The 21,861-nt window shown below is 50.4% G+C and overlaps 1 protein-coding gene across 1 annotated transcript; it reads left to right on the top strand.

Moving 5' to 3' along the window:
- Positions 1–1,281: 1,281 nt before the first annotated feature.
- LOC142578238 (uncharacterized) lies at positions 1,282–21,860 on the top strand. Its single transcript, XM_075687638.1, has 6 exons — positions 1,282–1,789; positions 14,179–14,373; positions 15,729–15,937; positions 17,944–19,121; positions 19,794–19,995; positions 21,697–21,860. Exons 1-6 carry the CDS (start codon positions 1,329–1,331, stop codon positions 21,858–21,860), a joined length of 2,409 nt encoding a protein of 802 aa, XP_075543753.1. The 5' UTR covers positions 1,282–1,328.
- The last annotated feature ends 1 nt before the right edge of the window (position 21,861 follows it).

The raw sequence follows: 21,861 nt of genomic DNA, 5'->3' as shown, positions 1-21,861 counted from the left end.
TTCGTATTTCTCGGCAACCACTGCACCAAATTTGACGAGGTTTGTTGCATTAGAAAAAAAAAACTTAAAATCTAGTGACTGTTCGTTTCGAATTTTTTATGTAGGTAGTCAAATTTTTATTGAAAAGTGGCAAAAATCGAAAATTTTCCGCAAACGAAACTATCAAGTTTACAACTCTGTAACTCATCAATGAAAAGTGGCATCACAATTATGAGAATTGCATCTAATAGTACATCTAAAGCGGACATAATTCACACGTTACACATGAATATGAAAAAAAATTTGTAATATGGAAACACAGCTTTTGCAGAACCCTTGTACACTACGTAACAAATTCACGTGAGATATAAAATGAAATTTCTCCGCTTTCAGTGGTCTAGTGGATGCCGCTTACAGAACCACGATATATGTTCTTGATGCAGAGCTATTAATTTGTAAACTTCGTGCTTCCATGTTTTTCAAACTTCCGAATTTTGGAAAAATTTTTTAACAACATTCAGGCTCTGAATCGAAATTCTGCTCCGAACAGTCACTAGAATTTAACTTTTCTCTTTCAAATGCAACAAATTTCTTTAAAATCGGTGGAGGGGTTATCTCAGAAACATGTTTTTGCGTCTTACGTGTATTTGAATAGGCCGCGTCGGAGTTGGGCCCAAGCTAAAGCTTCTTGAGATTTTTGAAGTTTGTCCGGAACTGTTGCCATGTCTAGTAGTAGCGTTTCCTTTATTGAAGAGACCACAAACGAAGTATGCTTTCTAGTGGCGCCTTTCCCTTCTCCCGCGATAATTACATATATACAAGCTGTCACGAGTGAAGAGCGGCTATTATTCACCCGTTTCGCCATGGCCTTGGCTTTGTGCGTTCTCTGTCTCCTCTTTCTACCATACTACCTCCGCTCTGGGCTGTTGCACGTGAGTACGAAAGTAAGCGTTGCAGCTTCTGCAATTATATCGCGGGGGGGAGGGGGGAAGGCAAATGGCCTTGCGGCGACGCCCACGAAGTTCTCGTTGGAAAGGGCCCACAGACGTCTCACCCGTGCAGCGACGGCGACGGTGGGGGCGGCGGCGGCACTGGGAAAGTCGATGGAAGACGCAAAGAAAGCTTCGACTACAAAAATAAAAAAATAAATAAGAAACATTCGAATGGCTGTTATTGGCTACGGCATCTAACCTACAATCGTTTCGGAAGTTAACGCCTTGTTTTTGGGTTGTGCACTGCTTTAAGTCATGCTTTACGTCACGTACGTCATAACTTATTTTATTTCACCATGTCTTTCAATTCACGTAAAAAAGATTTCGTACCTCGCTGCCCCATTCCCCGCTGCGGGAATGTGCCATGCAGTTGAGCAAGAACTAGAAGAAGAAGGAGAAGAAGAAGGAGACCGCATTTCGGTCTGTATCAGCCAACTGCTACCGCGCACTAGAGGCCACACAAACTCTGCACGCAGCAACGGAACCCTCGACATTTGGTCTCCTTGTGCAGTGCTCGCAGAAGGTATGAATTCCGAAGCCGCGACTCCGGACGACTCCTCCGAAGTGGAGAACAGCGGCGCGTCGAGCGTCAAGGTGCGGCGTACCAGGCGGCTGGGGTCTCTGTTCGCCAAACTCCGCCCGACCGAAAGGCGGCAGTCGCTGTACCAAATGTCGGGAATGCAAGATTTTTCCTCCTATCCCGGTGAACGTAAGGCTCCACCAGCGCCCTCGTCATCTCCGGAGGAGGCTACGGACGGCTCCAAGCCGGAGGCCGTCGGAGAAGATGGCAAGAGCAAGAGCGACCGAAAATTCAGTCGGTATGCGTTCGCTACCATGCATGTCTTTCTAATGCGACGTGTGAATTTTAAAAATTCAGCACAAAATATGTTACGTTAGGTCAAAAGTTATCTGTCTTCTGACAAAATGATTCTCTTGATTCCTCATGATGATGACGGTTTATTGGCATCCCGTTTGTAACGGGGCGGTGACAAGTGGTCACCTAGCCTGCTTGATTTAATCAAATATACTGTACAAGCTTTTTCTTTAGTCTAGCATTTTTGTATTCATCTCCATAACCTTATTTTCTTTTATAAGGCGAGTAGTGCCCTCTCACAATATTAAACAGACCGCGCAAGGAGCTTTCCAGTTTACGAAAAGCAGCAGCAACCTCTCCCCCTCCCCCCTTCTTCGAAGTGCACTACAAAGGTGCTCATGCGAAGGATCAGTTCGTCGTGCCAGCCGAGCACTTCATGCAACGCAGCACTTACTGCGTGAACTTGTATTCAGCAGCGTTGCGAGAACTCTATCCATTTGTGTGATGTATTCTCACCCACTCCAATTCAATGTATTCTCACTCATCCAAATTTTGGGATGTAGTCCCAGCGGGCTCGCAAATTTTTTTTCTCATAAGTTTTCACATTTCTCGTACGTGTTAACAAAGTATGCCTATCCTAATATGCCTGCGCTCCTATTAAAGCTGTTTCTGTTCCCCTGCTTTAAACAAATGAAGCCTTTGGTCGATACTGCGAATGCCAAAGTGGTACAGAATCGCGCCATGTGCTGTTGTATGATATCAGCCTTTAAAGGCCCCTCACCAGGCCACAAAGCAAGCTTCCGTTATACACTGGAAGTTGTTACGTGTCCTCTAGGAAGCGTTCTGCCGCAAAAGTTTTTTTCAAATCGGCTGATTAATAGACCAGATAGAAATATTTCAGTGCCGTGAACTGATCATTTCAGGAGGCGAGCTCCACTACCAAGCGAGACACTCTCTCCACATACCCCGCCTAGCCCCCGCAAGCGAAATTCCTTCCCTGCGTTCTCCCACACCGGACCTGGAGGATCGCATGACGCATACGACACGGGCCCCACCTTCATTTTTTCCCCCGTTTTTTTCTTTTAGAGCGCAGCTCTTTGGCGTCCGTTCCTGGGTTTCGCGTCGTCGTCGGCCTCGTAACCAGCTCCGCCCCCCTTTCATCCCCCCAGCGCTAGCAGCGACCGACTGATACCGCTGGATGCCGCTGACGCCGCAAGAGAGTCAAGATAACGTGACTGCATAGAACACCGTCGCCGCCATGCAGAAAGAGGAGGAAAGGGTCCCCCCCCCCCCTGTTCTTGTGTGGCGGATAGGGTGCTCTTCAGTTGCCGACGCGCCGGTTATTTCACGTAGGCCCCGGCACGTCGACGAATACGTGACCACCTTCCCACGGCTAGACCTGGTTCTTAGCGCTGCGGAAGCGAGGGTATCATATTGTTTGTGTCGGCATCGGCGGCGTTGTCCCTGAAACCAACTCCACAGCTGGGGTTGACTCACTATCGGCGTCAGCGGCATCAGTCAGTCGCTGCTATCTCTTCCCTCCTCCCTTTATCGTGTTGTCCGCTTGCTGCGCGCTCTTCTGCCCCCATCGTTTGCCGCTGGGTGTACACGCCGCCCCCCTCCCCCCTCTTCCTGCGAGTCTCCGGTTGTCAAAGCGCCGGCTCGAACTTAATTCCTTTCTTCGCTCCTCCTCCAATGCAACCCCTGTGCGGTGGCAATCAGAGAGCCAGATCGGTGGCGGCGGATCTGTATATGTGCACCGCCCGAGCCGAAATTGCCGCTGCCGTTCGCCCTGTGCGGTGGCAATCAGAGAGCCAGATCGGTGGCGGCGGATCTGTATATGTGCACCGCCCGAGCCGAAATTGCCGCTGCCGTTCGCCACTGCGAAATTATCTGCCAGTTCTTTCTGAGCCATGAGCGAGACGACCGATGGAAGTCCTCCGTCTACTGCTGCTGCTGCTGCTGCTAAACGAGCTGCCAGAGCAGAGGCCCAGCGCCGTCGCCGTCAGAATCCAGAGGTGCGTGTCGCCGAAGCAGAAGCTTACCTAGTGGAGTCTTTGTTAAAGGAATACGTGTGAAAAATAAAAAAAAATTCTGTGATACCGCATACATGTGTTGCTCGATTTCTTTGCCTCAATCTATCGAAAAGGTGAAACAGCTTATTTGCTGCGCTCAAATTTCGCATTAGGAAGTAACGTAATCGTCGGTAATTTTTTTCTTTTTTTCTTTGCGCCGCCGCGCACTTACACTGACGACGTCGCGCGCGAGCTGTTGGGATTGTGTCATTTCGCGCAGCGCACGATATTGCGCGCTGTGCACGAAGACACCTGACTAGCGGTGTAAGTCTGCGCTACACGAGCACTGATGCAGACGCATGCGGATCCCGCTGCATGATCCTGCGCTTGAACACAGCAGAAAATGACATAGTTTAGGTGTCTGCTCGCGCGACTGCACGACGTGTGGACAAGCAGACGAAACGGAAGTGCATCTCTCTTGCTGCGGTGCGAAGTAAAACAAAAACACGCAGACATTGGGTTAGTGTGTTTTATTTCCCTAAGCTTTATTTCGTCTATCGCAGGCAGCAACGTATTACACAAATAACAGATGTTGCCTTGAATAATTCTCGAACTCACGTGTCACCACGAGCGACGTCACATTACGAACACGTGTACGTAGGCGCACTGGCACGTGTACGTCATCCTCCGGCTTGGAGCGCGGCGGCCGCGAGAAGGGAAAACGGCATTCGGTTTGAAATTTCTGACCTTTCCTCGGCGCGTAGCCATGTAATACTTTGCAGGCGCGATCGTTATCGCACATTGTATGCTCTTCGCTTGTCAACTCCAAATGTCCAGGCCTGGTGAGGTGCCCTTTAAAGTCAACCGATTGACGTGTGCGTAAATTTGCAAGGCGGAGAGAAATTCATTAACGAGATAGGAGTATCACTGTTGTTGCGTTTCGCCTGCGACACGTGGTTTTGCCGGCGCGACGGCGGCGGGGCGGCGGACATTTTGGCCCGATCGTCGTCACCGCAACACTCATCGCCAGGTGTTTCCAGGCGCGTCTGCGGCGATGCGACCGCCTAGGGATTTCGTTCCAGTCATTGTGCCCGAAACAGGCGAGGCCAAAGCAGGGATCTCCTTCCAGTTATTGGGCCCGAAACAGGCGATGCCAAAGCAGGGATCTCGTTCCAGTCATTGTGCCCGAAACAGGCGATGCCAAAGCAGGGACCATCTTCTCGTTACAGTCATTGTGTCCGACCGGCAGCGCCACGACAGTGTGCTGCGCAGCGCCACGACAGTATGCTGCGCAGCGCCACGACAGTGTGCTGCGCAGCGCCACGACCAGGTGCTACGAGATCGTGCGCAGCGCCACGACATGGTGCTACGGCATCGCTACGACAGTGTGCGTCACCATTAGCCCATTGTACATTCACGTGCTCGTCTTTTGAGGGGTTCCTTCTTGCCCTCAACTGCGAGAGTATAAAAACAGCTGCCCCCGGACGCCAGAGGAGGGCTCCGATTTCTTCCGTTGAGTGAAGTGCTCTCCCGTCTCTCTACTTCGGTCAAACCTGACCGCCAACTCTTTGCGATGTTAAAATAAACAAGTTGTTTCGTTGTTACCTGTCGACTCATGCTTTGCCGGGACCTTCGGATGCTTGCAGTTGTACCCCAGGCCGCCAGGCCAACGCTACCCTTGGGGCTTGCGACCCAGGTACAACCACGGGCGTCAGCGCCGAGTTCCCAACAGATCGTACCAGCAGTCGGATCCAAACATCTGGTTGCCAGCGGTGAGATCGCCTACGACTTCAAACAACGGTCTGCCAGCGGCGAGATCGCGACAACGGAGGCCAGCAGCAAAGAGATGCAGTTGACTGTATGCTGAGCAGCTCAACGTCGATCCGGGAGCAGTGCAACGAGCCCTGTGTGACGACTGGTTGCCTGCAGCGGAACGACTGCGCGGAATTCCTGCCTGCGAGGTTTGGTGAGTGCGGGACTTTCTTCTTCTGAGCTTTGCCAGGCTTTTGTTAGTGTTAGAAACAGAGCTGGTAATTGTGGTTGTCGTTGCTGCCGGGTTAGTTTGCGGCAAGACAATAGTAAGCAGTAGAGAAAGCAGCATTCAGAGCAGCCATGGATTTGAAGTCGTTGCGCAAACCGAAATTGTTGGAGCTTGCAAGAGAGTTGGGTCTGGATGTCTCAGACAAACTAAGAAAACCTGAACTGCTAAAGGCTATTCTTGAGTTAGAGGCTGAGGATGACGAGCTGTCGGAGTGCCTTGAGACTATTGAGGAGAGGTCAAAAAGACAGGAGCGCGAACTTAAAGAGCAGAAAGAAAAAGAAGAGCGCGAACACGCTTTGGAAATGAAGCGTCTCGAGGTAGAGATGGAACGCGCTCGTAATGGAAGTCAGGCACACGGTGCAGGAGAACGCGTATTGTTCAAAATGACTGACCTGATGCGGCCGTTTAAGCTTGGAGAGGACATTGGTTTGTTCCTGGTTAACTTTGAGCGAACGTGCGAGAAGCAGGGGTTCTCTCGGGAAACGTGGCCACAGCGCTTGCTCACTTTGTTACCCGGCGAGGCGGCCGACGTAGTCGCTCGCTTGGATAGAGAGGAAGCAGAGGATTTCGACAAAGTAAAATCGAGTCTGCTAAAAAAGTACCGGCTGTCTGCGGAGGCGTTCCGTCGGAAGTTTCGGGAAAATGAGAAAGGCAGAAGTGAGTCATATACAGAGTTTGCGTATAGGCTTATGTCGAACATGCAGGAGTGGCTCAAAGAAGAGAAAGCGTTTGGTGACCACGATAAAGTTCTGCAGTGTTTCGGGCTAGAACAGTTTTATAGTCGGTTACCGGAGAACGTGCGATACTGGGTCTTGGATAGGCCAGACGTGAGTACGGTGGCTAGAGCCGCTGAGCTAGCCGAGGAGTTTGTGACGCGTCGAGCTCGCGGAGCTAAGGACGGTCAAAAGGGTGAATTTGGCTCAAAATTTGAGAGGCCGAAGTTCACACCCATGAGAGCAAAGGGGGACACGCGTAGTGCGGATGCGAGCGAAAGCAGTCCGACCAAACGTAAAGAGACGGCGGCAGCCAAACGCAGAAAGCGGTTCGAGATGAGGCGAGCGCGCTTGTGTTATACGTGCCAGAAGCCGGGTCACTTTTCGGCGCAGTGTCCGGAAACAACACCAAAAGTTGTGTTTTTTTCAATAGGCAGCACTGACGAGAACATGAAGCTTCTTGAGCCTTACATGCGAGACCTCCTCGTAAACGGGAAAGAGTGCCGAGTGCTTCGCGATTCCGCAGCTACGATGGATGTAGTTCACCCGTCTTACGTAGAACCCCATATGTTCACGGGCGAGTGCGCGTGGATCAAGCAAGCCGTGGAAGCTCATAGCGTGTGTCTGCCGGTAGCAAAAGTGCTTATTGAAGGACCTTTCGGAGCGCTTGAGACGGAGGCGGCAGTGTCATCTATGCTGCCACCCCAGTACCCGTACCTATTTTCAAACAGGTCCGATCACCTCCTGCGCGAGAAGGGGCTTTTGTTTGGTGAAGCTAGTGTTCAGGCCTTAACCAGATCGAAGGTTCGGGAGCTCGCTGCAAAGGCGGTAGTTGCGGGGCCGACGTTATCAAACAACGAAAAAGGGTCAGAGGCGCAGCAAGCTGATATTCAGAGCACGCCCGAACAGAATAGAATTGAGTCTGTAGCGTTGAAGGCGCCAGATACTGGAGAGGAAAATCCCGACGCGGGAAAGTTAGAAGAGCTATCTACTGATTTGCTCATCGCGCCTACGTCAGACGGACTTGATAGGTTGCTAAAAGTCAGCCGGACGGCTTTGATAGCCGAGCAAAAAAAGGATGGCAGCCTGGAAAACGTGCGCTGCAATGTCAAAGAAGGTATCGCCAGGAAAACTGCGCGTTTTGTGGAAAGAGGTGGAGTCCTGTACCGGAAGTATCTAGACCGCAGAGGAGTGGAGTTCGATCAGCTGGTCGTGCCTCAATGCTATCGTCAGGATCTGTTGCGCTTGTCACATGGGGGTTCGTGGTCCGGACACCTAGGAGTTAAGAAAACTAAGGACCGTCTCTTGCAAGAGTACTATTGGCCAGGGTGTTTTCGGGACGCAGACCATTTCGTGAGGACATGTGACACTTGTCAGCGGGTGGGCAAACCAGGGGACAAATCGAGGGCGCCGTTGAAATTGGTACCTATCATTACGGAGCCTTTTAGACGGCTCGTTATTGATACAGTGGGACCTCTGCCGGTAACAGCCACGGGGTACAGACACATTTTGACTGTGATCTGCCCAGCGACAAAGTTCCCTGAAGCAGTGCCGCTTAAAGAACTCAGCTCAGTAGAGATAGTTAATGCACTACTGTCCATATTTGCGCGAGTTGGTTTTCCTGCAGAAATTCAATCAGATCAGGGCACAGTGTTTACTAGCGCTTTGACGACAACTTTTCTCGAAAGGTGTGGGGTAAAGCTGCTACACAGCTCAGTGTACCACCCACAGTCGAATTCCGTTGAGAAGCTCCACTCCGTCATGAAGCGCGTGTTGAGAGCCTTGTGTTTTGAACATCAAACTGACTGGGAGCTGTGTCTGCCTGGGGTGATGTTTGCTTTAAGGACCGCGCCGCATGCGGCTACGGGGTTTTCGCCAGCTGAACTGGTGTACGGTCGCTCGCTTCGATCTCCGCTTCGCATGCTTCGAGAATCATGGGAAGGTAGGGGCGACGACCCAGTCGTGGTGGAGTACGTGCTTAAGCTCCTCGAACGCTTAAGAAGGGCACAGGAGTTGTCAGGTGAAGCAATGACAAAGGCCCAGCAGAGGGCCAAGGTTTATTATGATCGGACAGCCAGGGCCCGTCGTTTTGAGGTTGGCGATGAGGTCATGATATTGCGCACATCGCTAAACAACAAACTAGACGTGCAGTGGGAGGGCCCAGCGCGAATTGTTCAGAAACTGTCGGACGTTAACTACGTGGTAAGTCTGCCAGGAAAGCGGAAAGCACAGCAAGTTTACCACTGTAATCTGCTCAAACCTTATAGACAAAGGGAAGCAGTGGTGTGCATGATGGTAAACGTTCCTGAAGAGCTTCCGGTCGAGCTTCCGGGACTAGGCTCAGTGACGAACAGGGAAGACACCGGTCAAGTCATTAGTGACCTTATCAGTAAAGCACCGCTGTCGCCTGAGCAGAAAACCGAACTACACCAGCTATTACAAGAGTTTCAAGGTCTGTTCTCTGAGAGGCCTGGTAGGACTTCTGTACTTACTCATGATATAGAACTTACCTCCCCAGAGCCAGTACGATCCAAGGCGTATCGGGTGTCACCCCGCCAGAGCGATATTATGGAGGCTGAGGTAAAGAAAATGCTACAGCTCGGTGTTATTGAGGCAGGTGAGAGTGATTATACCTCCCCTTTGATTTTAGTTGAGGTACCGGGCAAGGAACCTCGTCCTTGCGTCGACTACCGCAGGCTTAATTCCATCACTAAGGATCAAATTTATCCGATCCCTAACATCGAGGAGCGCCTTGAGAAAGTTAGTAGCGCTCAGTTTATTTCCACCCTAGATCTTGTCAGGGGTTATTGGCAGGTTCCACTTACAGAAGAGGCTAGTAGGTATGCGGCGTTCATTTCACCAATGGGAACATTCCGTCCTAAAGTGTTGAGTTTTGGTTTGAAGAACGCGCCATACTGTTTTTCAAGTCTCATGGATAAAGTGTTGCGGGGACAGCAAGAATTCGCTTTACCGTATCTAGACGACGTAGCGATATTCTCCGCATCCTGGTCTGAGCATATGACACACTTGCGGGCAGTGCTAACCCGCCTGCGCGAAGCAGGCTTGACAGTCAAGGCTCCTAAGTGCCAGATAGCACAGGCCGAGGTTGTCTACCTCGGTCACGTGATTGGTCAGGGTCGTCGCCGCCCCTCTGAAATAAAAGTGGCCGCTGTGCGAGACTTTCCGCAACCGCGCACAAAGACCGATATTCGGTCGTTCTTAGGTGTCGCCGGCTACTATCAGAGGTACATCCCTAGGTACTCTGATATCGCGGCTCCCCTGACGGATGCTCTAAGAAAGACAGAGCCTCAAACAGTCGTCTGGGACGAGACAAAGGAAAGAGCTTTTAGCGCCCTCAAGAGTGCCCTAACAAGCCAGCCTGTGCTACGATCGCCAGACTATACAAAAGGGTTCATTGTTCAGTGCGATGCTAGTGAGCGAGGCATGGGCGTTGTACTGTGCCAACGGGAAAATGGAGAAGTAGAACACCCCGTCCTGTATGCTAGTCGTAAGCTGACCAGTCGTGAGCAGGCGTATAGCGCCACCGAGAAAGAGTGTGCATGTCTCGTGTGGGCCGTTCAGAAATTGTCATGCTATCTAGCCGGCTCGAGGTTTATCATTGAGACAGATCACTGCCCTCTCCAATGGCTGCAGACCATCTCTCCCAAAAATGGCCGCCTCCTGCGCTGGAGCCTCGCTTTACAACAATATTCCTTTGAGGTGCGTTACAAAAAGGGGAGTCTCAACGGTAACGCCGATGGCTTAAGTCGAAGCCCCTAACGTAGGAATCAGCCTCAAAATTGTTTGTTACTGATGTTTTTCTTCCTGAGGCAGGATTTTTTTTTAACATATTGCTTTTGTTTAGTGTTTCAAAGTGATGATATGCTTTCTAGTGCAATTTTTCAATTTGTGGACGCGTTCTGAGTGATGCTAGACTACTGTAAGGAACTAGGCAGTGGTATAAAAAGGGGAAAGAGCCTGGCAGGGCTTAGTGAGGGTTGTGCCGTGCTTGCTGACTGAGCGGTTGAGTTTTCAGCGTAGTTCTAACGCTTGCCGGGAACGAGAACAAAAATGTGAACTCTCCCGAAGTCACTTTGCAGTGTCCCGTGCGAACCTGAACGAGAGAACGAGGCCTTCTCTGTGCGCTGCGCTCAAGAAACGTCAAGGGACGCCCGACTTCGGTTATGAGCATCATCAAGCGACATCCCTCCGGACAGCGGATGCAGTCCCCTGTCCATCGGGATCTCCTTTCCCCGGCGGGGCGGTCTGTTGCGTTTCGCCTGCGACACGTGGTTTTGCCGGCGCGACGGCGGCGGGGCGGCGGACATTTTGGCCCGATCGTCGTCACCGCAACACTCATCGCCAGGTGTTTCCAGGCGCGTCTGCGGCGATGCGACCGCCTAGGGATTTCGTTCCAGTCATTGTGCCCGAAACAGGCGAGGCCAAAGCAGGGATCTCCTTCCAGTTATTGGGCCCGAAACAGGCGATGCCAAAGCAGGGATCTCGTTCCAGTCATTGTGCCCGAAACAGGCGATGCCAAAGCAGGGACCATCTTCTCGTTACAGTCATTGTGTCCGACCGGCAGCGCCACGACAGTGTGCTGCGCAGCGCCACGACAGTATGCTGCGCAGCGCCACGACAGTGTGCTGCGCAGCGCCACGACCAGGTGCTACGAGATCGTGCGCAGCGCCACGACATGGTGCTACGGCATCGCTACGACAGTGTGCGTCACCATTAGCCCATTGTACATTCACGTGCTCGTCTTTTGAGGGGTTCCTTCTTGCCCTCAACTGCGAGAGTATAAAAACAGCTGCCCCCGGACGCCAGAGGAGGGCTCCGATTTCTTCCGTTGAGTGAAGTGCTCTCCCGTCTCTCTACTTCGGTCAAACCTGACCGCCAACTCTTTGCGATGTTAAAATAAACAAGTTGTTTCGTTGTTACCTGTCGACTCATGCTTTGCCGGGACCTTCGGATGCTTGCAGTTGTACCCCAGGCCGCCAGGCCAACGCTACCCTTGGGGCTTGCGACCCAGGTACAACCACGGGCGTCAGCGCCGAGTTCCCAACAGATCGTACCAGCAGTCGGATCCAAACACTGTGGTACTCTCAGGTGCATTTTAACGTTCCCTTTCATGCCAGTGAGGTCAGCTACAGACATCAGCAGCTACTTACAAGCACGAGAAGCCTTAAATTTCATTGCTGACAGATTGAACTGCAGTGAAGAAGACAGGCGTATGCTTTAGGCGCATTGTCAACGCCTCGCTCAAGGACAGAGCTCGCGCGCTCGGTGCCTGACGCTGGATCAACAGAACTGCTTGCGCATCGTTCTTGCTTGTTCATTAAACCTCGGCAGCGCGTTTTAAATTGCGTGATACCTTTTATTTATTTTTTATATTTTTTACTTACTTATACCACGCCACCGCGGTAAATGGCGATAGGCTCCGGACGTCCAAGGCACTCGCAACGACGCAAAGTGAGGGGCGAAGGACCATCGTTGAATACGAGCATATGAGTGAAGCCTCCGTTGATAGCGATGACAGCAAAAGGCAGAGAATGTCGTCGATGAGCAAGAATATGCGACAGTGTAAAAAGGGCAATGACATCTGTGGCACACTTGGAGCTGGCAGTCGCAATCACAGATGCGTGCGGAGGTATCGTAGTTTCATCAGGAACGAGCAGTTTTTCGATGGAATTATTGGGACCACCTAATTAGGCGCCAGGAAGAGGCGAAAATTCGACTTCAGCGCGAGAACAGTCAATAACGGTCTTGTGTTCAGAAAGGAAGTGCCACCCCAAGATGATGTTGTAGGAACATGCAGACAGAACAACAAATTCGACTGTGTACATGAGTCCTTGAATGGTGATACGGGCAGTGCATGCAGCAACAGGGGTAATATGTTGTGCGCTTGCTGTGACGAGCGACAGTGTAGACAAGGCTGTTATTGCATTTTTGAGTGAGCGACGAAGTTTTTCAGTAATAACCGAAAAGACGGCTCCTTCATCAACTCTTTAAAGTGCAACAATTCCGTCTACACATATTTCGATAACGTTCGCCGGGGAATGCCGAGGCCTTGTGCTGTTCGACACCGACGCAGTTCATGCCTCGGGAACTGCAGCGACTATCTTTCCTGCTGTTTGGTAGGAGTAGGGCGACAACGCATCGGGGAACGCGAACGGCGTCGCGGAGATGGCGATCGGCGATCATTGGCAGGAGGATTGGAGGTGCGTGGATAAGTCCGATATTATTTAGGAGTTGACGAGAAGTACGGAACGCGAGGGACGAAGGAAGGTGCAGGTTGGTCAGCTCGGTGAAGCCATGAGCGACGTCTACAGAAGCGTGCCACATGACCAGGGATGCCACAATAGAAACATATATTAGGCGTTTGTTGGGCGTGCGCCATGGTCCGGCGCTGGCTGGTAACCTGGAGGGAAAAGCGGGATGAAGTCGACGTGGTGGGACAGCGGGCAGTGAGGGTGAGAACGTCGGTGGCAGGAACTGCGGTAGAACTTCGGCGTAGGTTATAGATGCAGGCACCGGTGGCGGCGCACGCGGGCGACGGAAGAGCATCAGATACTTGCCCCTGTGTCAGTTGTCGCAGGCTTGGAGACAACGACGCCCTAAGGCTTGGAATAGCAGTTAGTAGAGAGGGCTGCAGAGGGACTTCGGCACGAATGAACTGTTTGAACTCGCAAAGCAGGAGGCTGTGGTCAGGAACTCCGGTTAAGCTTGAAACCGAGGTATCATATGTGGAAGAACGCCAGAGGAGGAGACGTTGCCTGCGGAGCTCATCATAAGTCATCAAATTCAATAGGTCATCGAATTCAATGACCCTTTGAGGATTACCTTGATCGGAGAATTTGAAAGGCGTCGTCTACGATGCCTCTCAAGACATGACGGATCTTATCGGATTCGGTCATTGCTGCATTGACGCGCTTAGAAAGGCGCACTACGCCTTCTATGTGGTTGGTAAAGTTCTCACCGGGCTGTAAGAAACAGTTGAGCAAGCGCTCTTTGGCACGCAGCTTTTGCCCCGCGGGGCGATCGAAAAACTTACATGAAGCTCGTCTTAAAGTCGGATTCATGGTTGCCGAACCAGACGTTCACGAAGCCAGTGAGGGAGTATACAGCGTTGTTCTACTCATGAGTATCGTCCCATATTTTGTGGGTACTCACGAATTCGAAGGATGAAAGCCAATCTTCGGCGTCGTTTTCGTGGGAGCCGCTGAAGATTGCTGGATCCTGTTGACGCAGCGAACCGCGGCACATAGAAGGGTGTGCGAGGCCGGCGGTGGTGTTTGGCTTGCATTGTCAGGCATGATGAGCGGCATCTTCTGACTGCGGAGTTTTAAAGTTGGGGAAAGCCTAGCAACTTCCACTAAATATGTGTCGTGGTTTAATTAACAAGCAAGAACGATGCGCAGGCAGGTCTGTTGATCCAGCGTCAAGCACCGAGCGCGGGAGCCCTGTCCTCGAGTGAGGCGTTGACGATGCGCCTGAAGCACACGCATGTCTTCTTCGCTACGGAGCGTATAAATGTTATGTGTTAACATGACGACTTTTCTTTTGGATGCTGAGTCACAATGGTAACTACTAACGCAGTCACTACTATTACCCTTTTCTTCAGCGTGAAGCAGCGCACCGCAAGCCGGATTCGCAAGTTGGAGGCGGATGTTAGCCTGAAGGAGACCAAGCTGGACTCGTCGTCCCTTTTACCACCGAGCCAACATCGAATGTCCGACTTGCTCTCACGAAGCGTGGTCCCTTCTAAGCTCCGTAGCAGCACGCTGACTGAGTCGTCTTCATTGCCTTTCAGAAAATGGTACGTAATGCTGTGATCCGCTATGGATTGTGAATTATAGAACAGGTGTCCAAGGCAGTGATTCTCGCCTCTATTCAACGCTGTACTTTTGAATGCGCTTTCCGTGAAAGCGCTTTGAATCAACGAAGCACAGTATCGCCTTTCCTTCTTGAGTAGCTCCTTTATGGTGTTGAGCAGTGGAAATCAAAAGAGGTGTTAATTAGAGGAAGTCAAAAGAAGCTATAATTAAAAAATACTCTGGGATTGGAAGTTCCAAAACCGCGATCTGATTATGAGGTAAGCCCTTGATAAGAACTCTGAAATAATTTGGCCCCCTGGCGTTCTTTAGAATGTACCCAATACACAGTACACAAGGGCTCTTGCAATCCGCCCCTATAGAAAATAGGCCACCGCGGCCATTATTCAACGTTTGACCTCCAGCTCACCAGCACTGGACTGGACTACCAAGGCGGATGTTGTATATCTCAAGTGACCGCGAGCATTCACTGACGCATGGTATAGTTCGTGCGAATACGTGAAAGCCAAATTGACATAAAGGATTCACGCTTGTACTATTAAGGCCAAGGTTTAATTTCGGCGGCGTCCTTTGTACGATGGCTAGCTGACTAATGCATCATTGTTGAGAGTGGACTGTGAGTATTGTAAGGGGGTTTACACCGAATAATGCACTGTTTTACACAACTTCTAACGCTGTCTAATACATTCGTGTGAGGCCAGTCAGCGTGTTGAAATATAACTTAGCCAATAGCAGGACTTACCCCATTCAGCCGTTACACCGCTTCCTGGATTGCGTAGGTAAAGACTACACATACACTTGTGTGTTCTCGTCTTCGCTCTCTGTCATGATCGTACGCTATTGTAACATCATTTCGGTTCATCATCCCAACAAAGAGTTACCGACTAACTGAATTTACCTGTAGCCTGTTTGCCAGCTTTGTCATATAACGAAACTTGCGTCTTTTATTCATTAAGGGACCGGATTCACGAAGCTTTCCGTTCGTAAGTGTATTGTCGCCACTGGCTAGTCGTCTCCTCTAACAAAATGACCAGCATCCGGATTGGGATTACACCTCAATCGTAGTCATAATAGCAGCCAGCCCAGGATGCACAGAACGCAGCTCCAGCCATCTATGACAGTCTCGAGCACTGAGGCAGGCTGCTGCCTGCTTGAACGGCACCTGTTCTTTATTATTCATTTAACTTACGTGCACGTAAGGTAAAGGAGTAATAAAGAACAGGTGCCAGGATAGACGTTATTTTGGCAGAGGACGTTTCTTTTGAAGGACCATTATCTTGCTGCGATACGACCCCCGTTTTGTAGACAGGACGAAATGGCTGGTGGTCACCTTGTGCAGTGGCGACGAGACGAGTGACAACCTCACTTGCAGTGGTCATAGCACGGAAGAGGTGATCGACTCGGTGTCCAGAAGCCAACGTACCGCCACCAAGCACTGCCGCGGTGCCGAAACTCCGTTGGAATACGTCGTGAACACCAGCCGTGTCACCTCCGTGCCCGCGGTCTCGCCAGACTCTGTCTCATGCGGGGTGCTGCACGTCTCACACAGTACGTCATTTCACTGATTCATATATTCGTCAATTTATTGATTGATCGGTTCGGTTTAGCGTCGCAAATCAACATAGGGATTATAGGAGACGCTGTAGTGAAGGCTCCGAATCAATGCTCACCGCGCGGTCTCTCTTAGCATCACTTGCAGCTAAGCCTTCGTGGGTTTTGGTACTCTGCCCGAACTTGGCTGCCGCATCAAGGACATGGAATCAATCCCGTAACTTTCTGCTGAGTAGAATAATACCATCGCCACTGATTCAACGCGGCAGGTCTTGCAGTATGCGAACCTACTGTAATAGCTATAAGCACAAAGCGAAATGAACACGGAGAAATGGTGGCCGCTCCAGTTACCATGAGCGGCACGGGCTAGCACTCCCAGCACTATACACGGGCATGCACAGCCAGTAATTTTGACGGGAGGATGGTCGCCGCGGTCGCTTAATGGTAAAGCTCCGCAGGCGTGATGCCGTAGATGCGGGTTCCGCTCTCACCTGCGCCAAATTGTCTTTTCGCCCACTTTCATTGCCCTTATTTTTACACTTCGCTTTAAAATAACAGTTAATTTTCCCAATGATAACGCCTGAATAATTGTGTGTTTGCTTAATATGGATTACTGCGCCTCAAGTGTGCATTTTACCACAAGATCGGTGCAGCATCGTAGAGAACGCAGCGCAATATGACACGGGACAGGAAAAAAGCAAGCGGCGCTTCTCGTATACTTTTTTTTTTACTCTTTCCCGGCGTACTTTTGCGCTGTCTTCGCTGTACTGCACGCTGTACTGTCTTCGCTGACTTTACTACGCACAGTGCTGACAATGCTTCTCTCGACGCACTGCCAGGCTGACAGTTTCCTAACAATCGCGCCGCAGTTTTCCGCGCCACTCGCTACAACTTGCTGCCTAATACTGCATGAGATATATAAAGCCTAATCAATAAGATTGCGTTTTTGCCTGAGCGTGGTCCAGATTTTATTTGCTCTTTGTGTGTTGCTACATTCTGCCATGTGCTTCGATGCATGTGTTCCGGAGACTTACTTCCTGAGCATAAGTTTTAAGCAAGAGACGCGCCGTACGATTCTGCGTGCAACCCGACTTCAGATAAGCGATACCAGCTAAAGTCCGTATATAGATTCTAAAAAGCAAGACCCAGGACTATATATTACCAACCATCGCTTCAAAAATGCATTCAACAGGTGTCAACCGTCGATTCATGGATATATCGAACATACCGCTCGTTGTATTGAGCGCCAGGTTGTACTATCCATCCCCTTCAGTCACTGCGAATACGCTTGTGGGCGCGACTTACTTTTGCCGTTACTGTGCAGCGGTTGCAAGGAACAGACAATGAACATTAAGCTTAGAGTAAATAAAACATTCTGCTTTCATAAGATACCCCCATTTCACTTCTGATTGAAATGTATCGCTTCAGACGACCGCTACGGTGAAGACACTATACTGTGTTTGACCGGACGTGTGAAGCGGGGCGTTTCGGTAGTAATTGCGAAAGATGTTTTTTCCTTCTTGTAATGCTTGCACCCAAACATTACGCATATTTTTGAAGAAGAAGCGTAGCATAACTGACTGTACAATAAGTTAATACTTAATTATTATGTAATTATGATAGGTGTCTATAAACTGTAGTCATTCTCATCCAACCTTGACTTCTTTTTTATAGAATCTCCAGCACCTTGGCATAAAATTGTAAATTTTACAAATTTGTCGACAGTCGAACATGATTCGTGACTAAAGAGGCTATTTGGGGCTTGTATTTTGACGTGCTGTCAATATGAAACTTTTACGATAAGGAAGGAAACGAAGAGAAAAGCAGTCGTCTGCCCGTCTCCTTTCTTGCAAAAAAAAAAAAAAAGAAACGTTTATCTTAGCGGTGCTTGAATATACATCGAAAATGTGTTCGAACTAGTCCCTATTCAGTGCCTGTTTATTCGGTTGATTTGATAAAAGAAAAGCCTGTGTACTCCTGTTCTTGTCGCTACGCAAATGCAGTGATGAGTGGGATCAAGGGGCTCTTCTCCGGGTACGCTTCGGAAAGCTTCGACGGAGCCTTGCTGTGCTACCTCCTCATCTTTCCGTGCGTGGGTGCAGTTCTTCTAGGGGCCCTGCTGCTCTCCCTCGCGCTCATGCAGACGTATCGCGTGAGGTCATCCACAACCACTCCCAGGACGCCAAGCATCGAAGACGACTCTCGCGTCGCGTGCTACACCTCCGTCTGCCAGGAGGTGGTCGCGTTGCTGACGCTGACCGCGGACTACGCCGCGCCGCCGTGCGACGATTTTTACCGGCACGTCTGCGGCAAATGGGAAGCCGCTGGCGGCGTGCTTCCGTCAGACGACGGCGGAGAAGGGCCACGCCCGGCGCTCAGCTACGAGGAGGCCAACCTTCGCGCGTTCGTCGCGAGAGTCCATCGCAGCCTCGAGTATCTGGCGCAAGACCCGGGTCGCTGCGCACCGCGAGACTGCCGGATGGCCCGGTTCTACGAGAGTTGCGTGCAGTTTGCCACCGATCGAAGTCGGAACGAGCACTCGCCATCGGTGCAGGAGGCTCTCGAACAAGCGGGAGTCGACCGCCAAGCCTGGCGACGCGCGGAAACTCTGAGGGTGCTCCTGCAGCTGGTCGTGGCCAGCAGCCTGCGAACGGGGCTCGTGTCGGCTCCGAGTGTCAGACGCAGCGAGAATGGCGACGTCTTCGTCGACGTGGGCGAGTCGTTGAGCCACGTCTTTGTGCCTTACGGCCGCCGGGTTGGACACTTTGTGCACGACTCACTTGCCGAGTTGCGTGAAGACGCGGACAGTGTGTCGCAAGATGCAGTGCTGGCCGTGGATGCGACTGTCGAGGAAATTAGGAAGGTCGTCGACACTTCGGTCCATCAGTTCCGGGTGGTTCAGGGGAGAGACCTGCCACCTCCCTTCTCCGAAGGCCTGTCCGTGCAAATGCAGGAAGCAAGGTACGCAGCTGGCCGCGCGCACTCTGCGAACTTTACGCGCCGGACACCCACCTTGCATGCTCGAGCTCCAGAAAAAATCGGTGACGTCGTTGAACTGCTTGGCACCATCAACCTCGGACTGGCCAGAGTTTACTTGCTGCTGCTGACGGCGTCACACGTCGTGAAATACGTTTACATGCTGCACCCGCTCGACGGACAAGATAGAGCGAATCCTATACAGGTGAGAAAATGCGAGCGTAGTCCTCTATTTGTGAGGCTACCACTTCTATCCAGAACCTATTTCACCCATGAATCACATGGCACTGTACTAACGCTTGCAGGTTTGAAGAGGTTGAAAATACAGCGAAGTTCTTTTTATAGTAAAGAAGCCTACTCACACACTCAAGATAAAGTTATTCGAAGGTTGTCTACGAACATAACATGGCAATTTTGGGGGGGGGGGGGGAGGGGTGTGAATATCGAAGTGCAGTGAAGAAATGTAGCTAGTGAATAAATAACTACTAAATAATAACAACGCGAATTTCTGCCGTAGCAAATCTTGAAGAAATGGTATCTCACAATTGTGTTAAGCTTAGATTTCTGCTATATACGTGACTTCAGCACCACTACGCTTTATGGCAGCTACTGCAATGTGTTATACACAACGATAATCAGTTATTTGTTCATTAGATTGCTAAGCAGCACTGCGGTTTATTAAGCAGGTAATGTACGCACGGTCAAGTTATCTAGCTCAAGTTACGCTGCCTGCCACTGACAGTTTCTTAAAAATATTTTTCCCTTAAAGACACGCTCTAATTAAAGTGCGAGATCTCTTTTACGGCCTAGCATAACCTTATCATCAAGCAACCTTACGTAAGCACTTTGCCTTCTTGTCGTTAAACGCAACCTGCAGATCTGCCTTCAAGCAACGGCAGCATATTTCCCCGGTCGCTTCCCATTCTGGCTGGCCAGTACAATGGAAACATCTGAGGCGCACTTTTACCTGGACCAGATGGTCACCAAGTTAAAACAATCGGCAGAGGATGTGGCTTACGACACCAAGACGTTCACGATCAACGGCTCAGAGTTCACGAAAACGCCAGTGACGACTATATGTAAGCATTCGAGGTGTCGTTTCTTCTTCAAGTGGCCGTTAAATATATGCAGGCGCCAATTTTTGTCTATCTTTGCTTACTATATACATAAACGTACATGAGTATTACCAGAAAGCCATCCAGTTCCTTACGAAATACGCAAGAATTCACCTATCACGGTGCAAACTGGGCACACGCATGATATGACCCAAAATCTATGCCTGAAGCAAAGCGGACGCCAGACCATGAGGTATTCCCCCTCCCCCCTCCCCCCCCCCCCCTCCCCCCACCATTCACTTCAGACCACTTCTGGGAACTTTTGGATAAATTCCTGCAGGTTTACAGTAGGCTCACTCTTCGGTGCTTTTCACACGCATTTTAAACCGCTATAATAGGACGACAGTTACGCAAATAAGCGCATTATCTACTATTTTTCCCTAACTGAGGTTTTTTAGCGCACGAAAAGGGACGAAAAACAGTGGCAAGACGCGGACCGCGTGTCCGCGTCTTGCCTAGGCTTTCGTCCCTTTTCGTGCGCTAAAAAAAAAAAAATACCTCAGTTATGGAATACCAACACGCCCTAACCTACGCTCTCTCAAGTTATATTTTTTCCTTTCTGCTGCTTCTCATTGCAGCCGCGTAGCATCATACTGAGAAGATCGCAGGCAGAAACGCCATAGTTTCACTCACATTTACTTAGTGCCACAATATCTCGAAGGTAATGGTAGCATCTCCTCCATAAACGGAAATAACCAACATTGAATGCGGATTGTGTGATGCACAGACGAGCCAAACCCTTAGGCAGAATGACTGAAATCTGGGCCCGATAATATGCATCTCGCTGAGAAAGCGTTAAGTAGCTCATTTAGCGAAAAATCTGGCGTCTGTAGCAGTGTAGCCGCACCTAAATTCCTATTGCTGCGACGCCACGGCACGAGCGTGCCTCGGCGGAGCAGAGTGCTCGAAATGATGATGATGATGGTGATGATGATGATGATGATGATGATAGTGATCTAAAGAAAGGAAAGACGCTTGACTGCATCTGCTGCCGCAGTAGCGCCCAAGGCGTGGCATGAGGGGAGAGGGCATCGCCGCGACGCCACGTCACCCTCGCTCTCGCTTCCGAAGCCTGCGTTATCCTCGCGTTCCTTGTAAGCGCAAGCTCTCGCCTGAGTTCTAGCTTCGCCTCGGTAAGGCCAATCAAAGCGCTCGCTTGCCCGCGAGGAGTTCGTCACCTCTCAGCGGCGTTCAATTGGATACTGATACTTTCGCCATCACAACTAATATGTTCTTAGGTGTCCTCGAATTTTTCTGCGAATTGAGTGGGCAGAAGGAGGTGCGACAGTTCTGTGAGTAATCGCTTCTCTTCCCGATATGTGCTCTGTGTAATTTTCCCAAGACGATAGGCAGACCTCACACCTCAAGCGGCCACAAATCATGTGAAGTTGACATGGGGATACAGTACGCGATGCTGTAGCATTGACCTCTAAACACCGCTTTGGATGAAATTTTAGGAACGCGCCCAATTTGACGGGCTGCATAGTCTTGCTAAAAGTATATTTACCATCGCGAAACAGGACACGCAAAGAACCACATTGATAAAACGCTGTACTTGTGGTTCTGCCCTTGCGCTCTGTATCTCACAGTTATTTCTGTGTGTTATGTTGGACTATAAAGCACGTTTTTTGTTTACGTTGATTAAACTTCTTATACAAAATGTAGCTCCCAGGAGCGCTGTACAGGTCAGAGTGATGCGTGCCTTGCCTGGAAGCTTCGCCCTGTCCATCATACAGTTAAGCAGGACATTGATAAAACGCTGTACTTGTGGTTCTGCCCTTGCGCTCTGTATCTCACAGTTATTTCTGTGTGTTATGTTGGACTATTAAG

This window comes from Dermacentor variabilis, chromosome 4, assembly GCF_050947875.1.
Source record: "Dermacentor variabilis isolate Ectoservices chromosome 4, ASM5094787v1, whole genome shotgun sequence".
Classification (NCBI taxonomy): domain Eukaryota; kingdom Metazoa; phylum Arthropoda; class Arachnida; order Ixodida; family Ixodidae; genus Dermacentor; species Dermacentor variabilis.
Note: the sequence above shows the minus strand (reverse complement) of the source record. Positions and strands in the feature narration are given on the sequence as shown.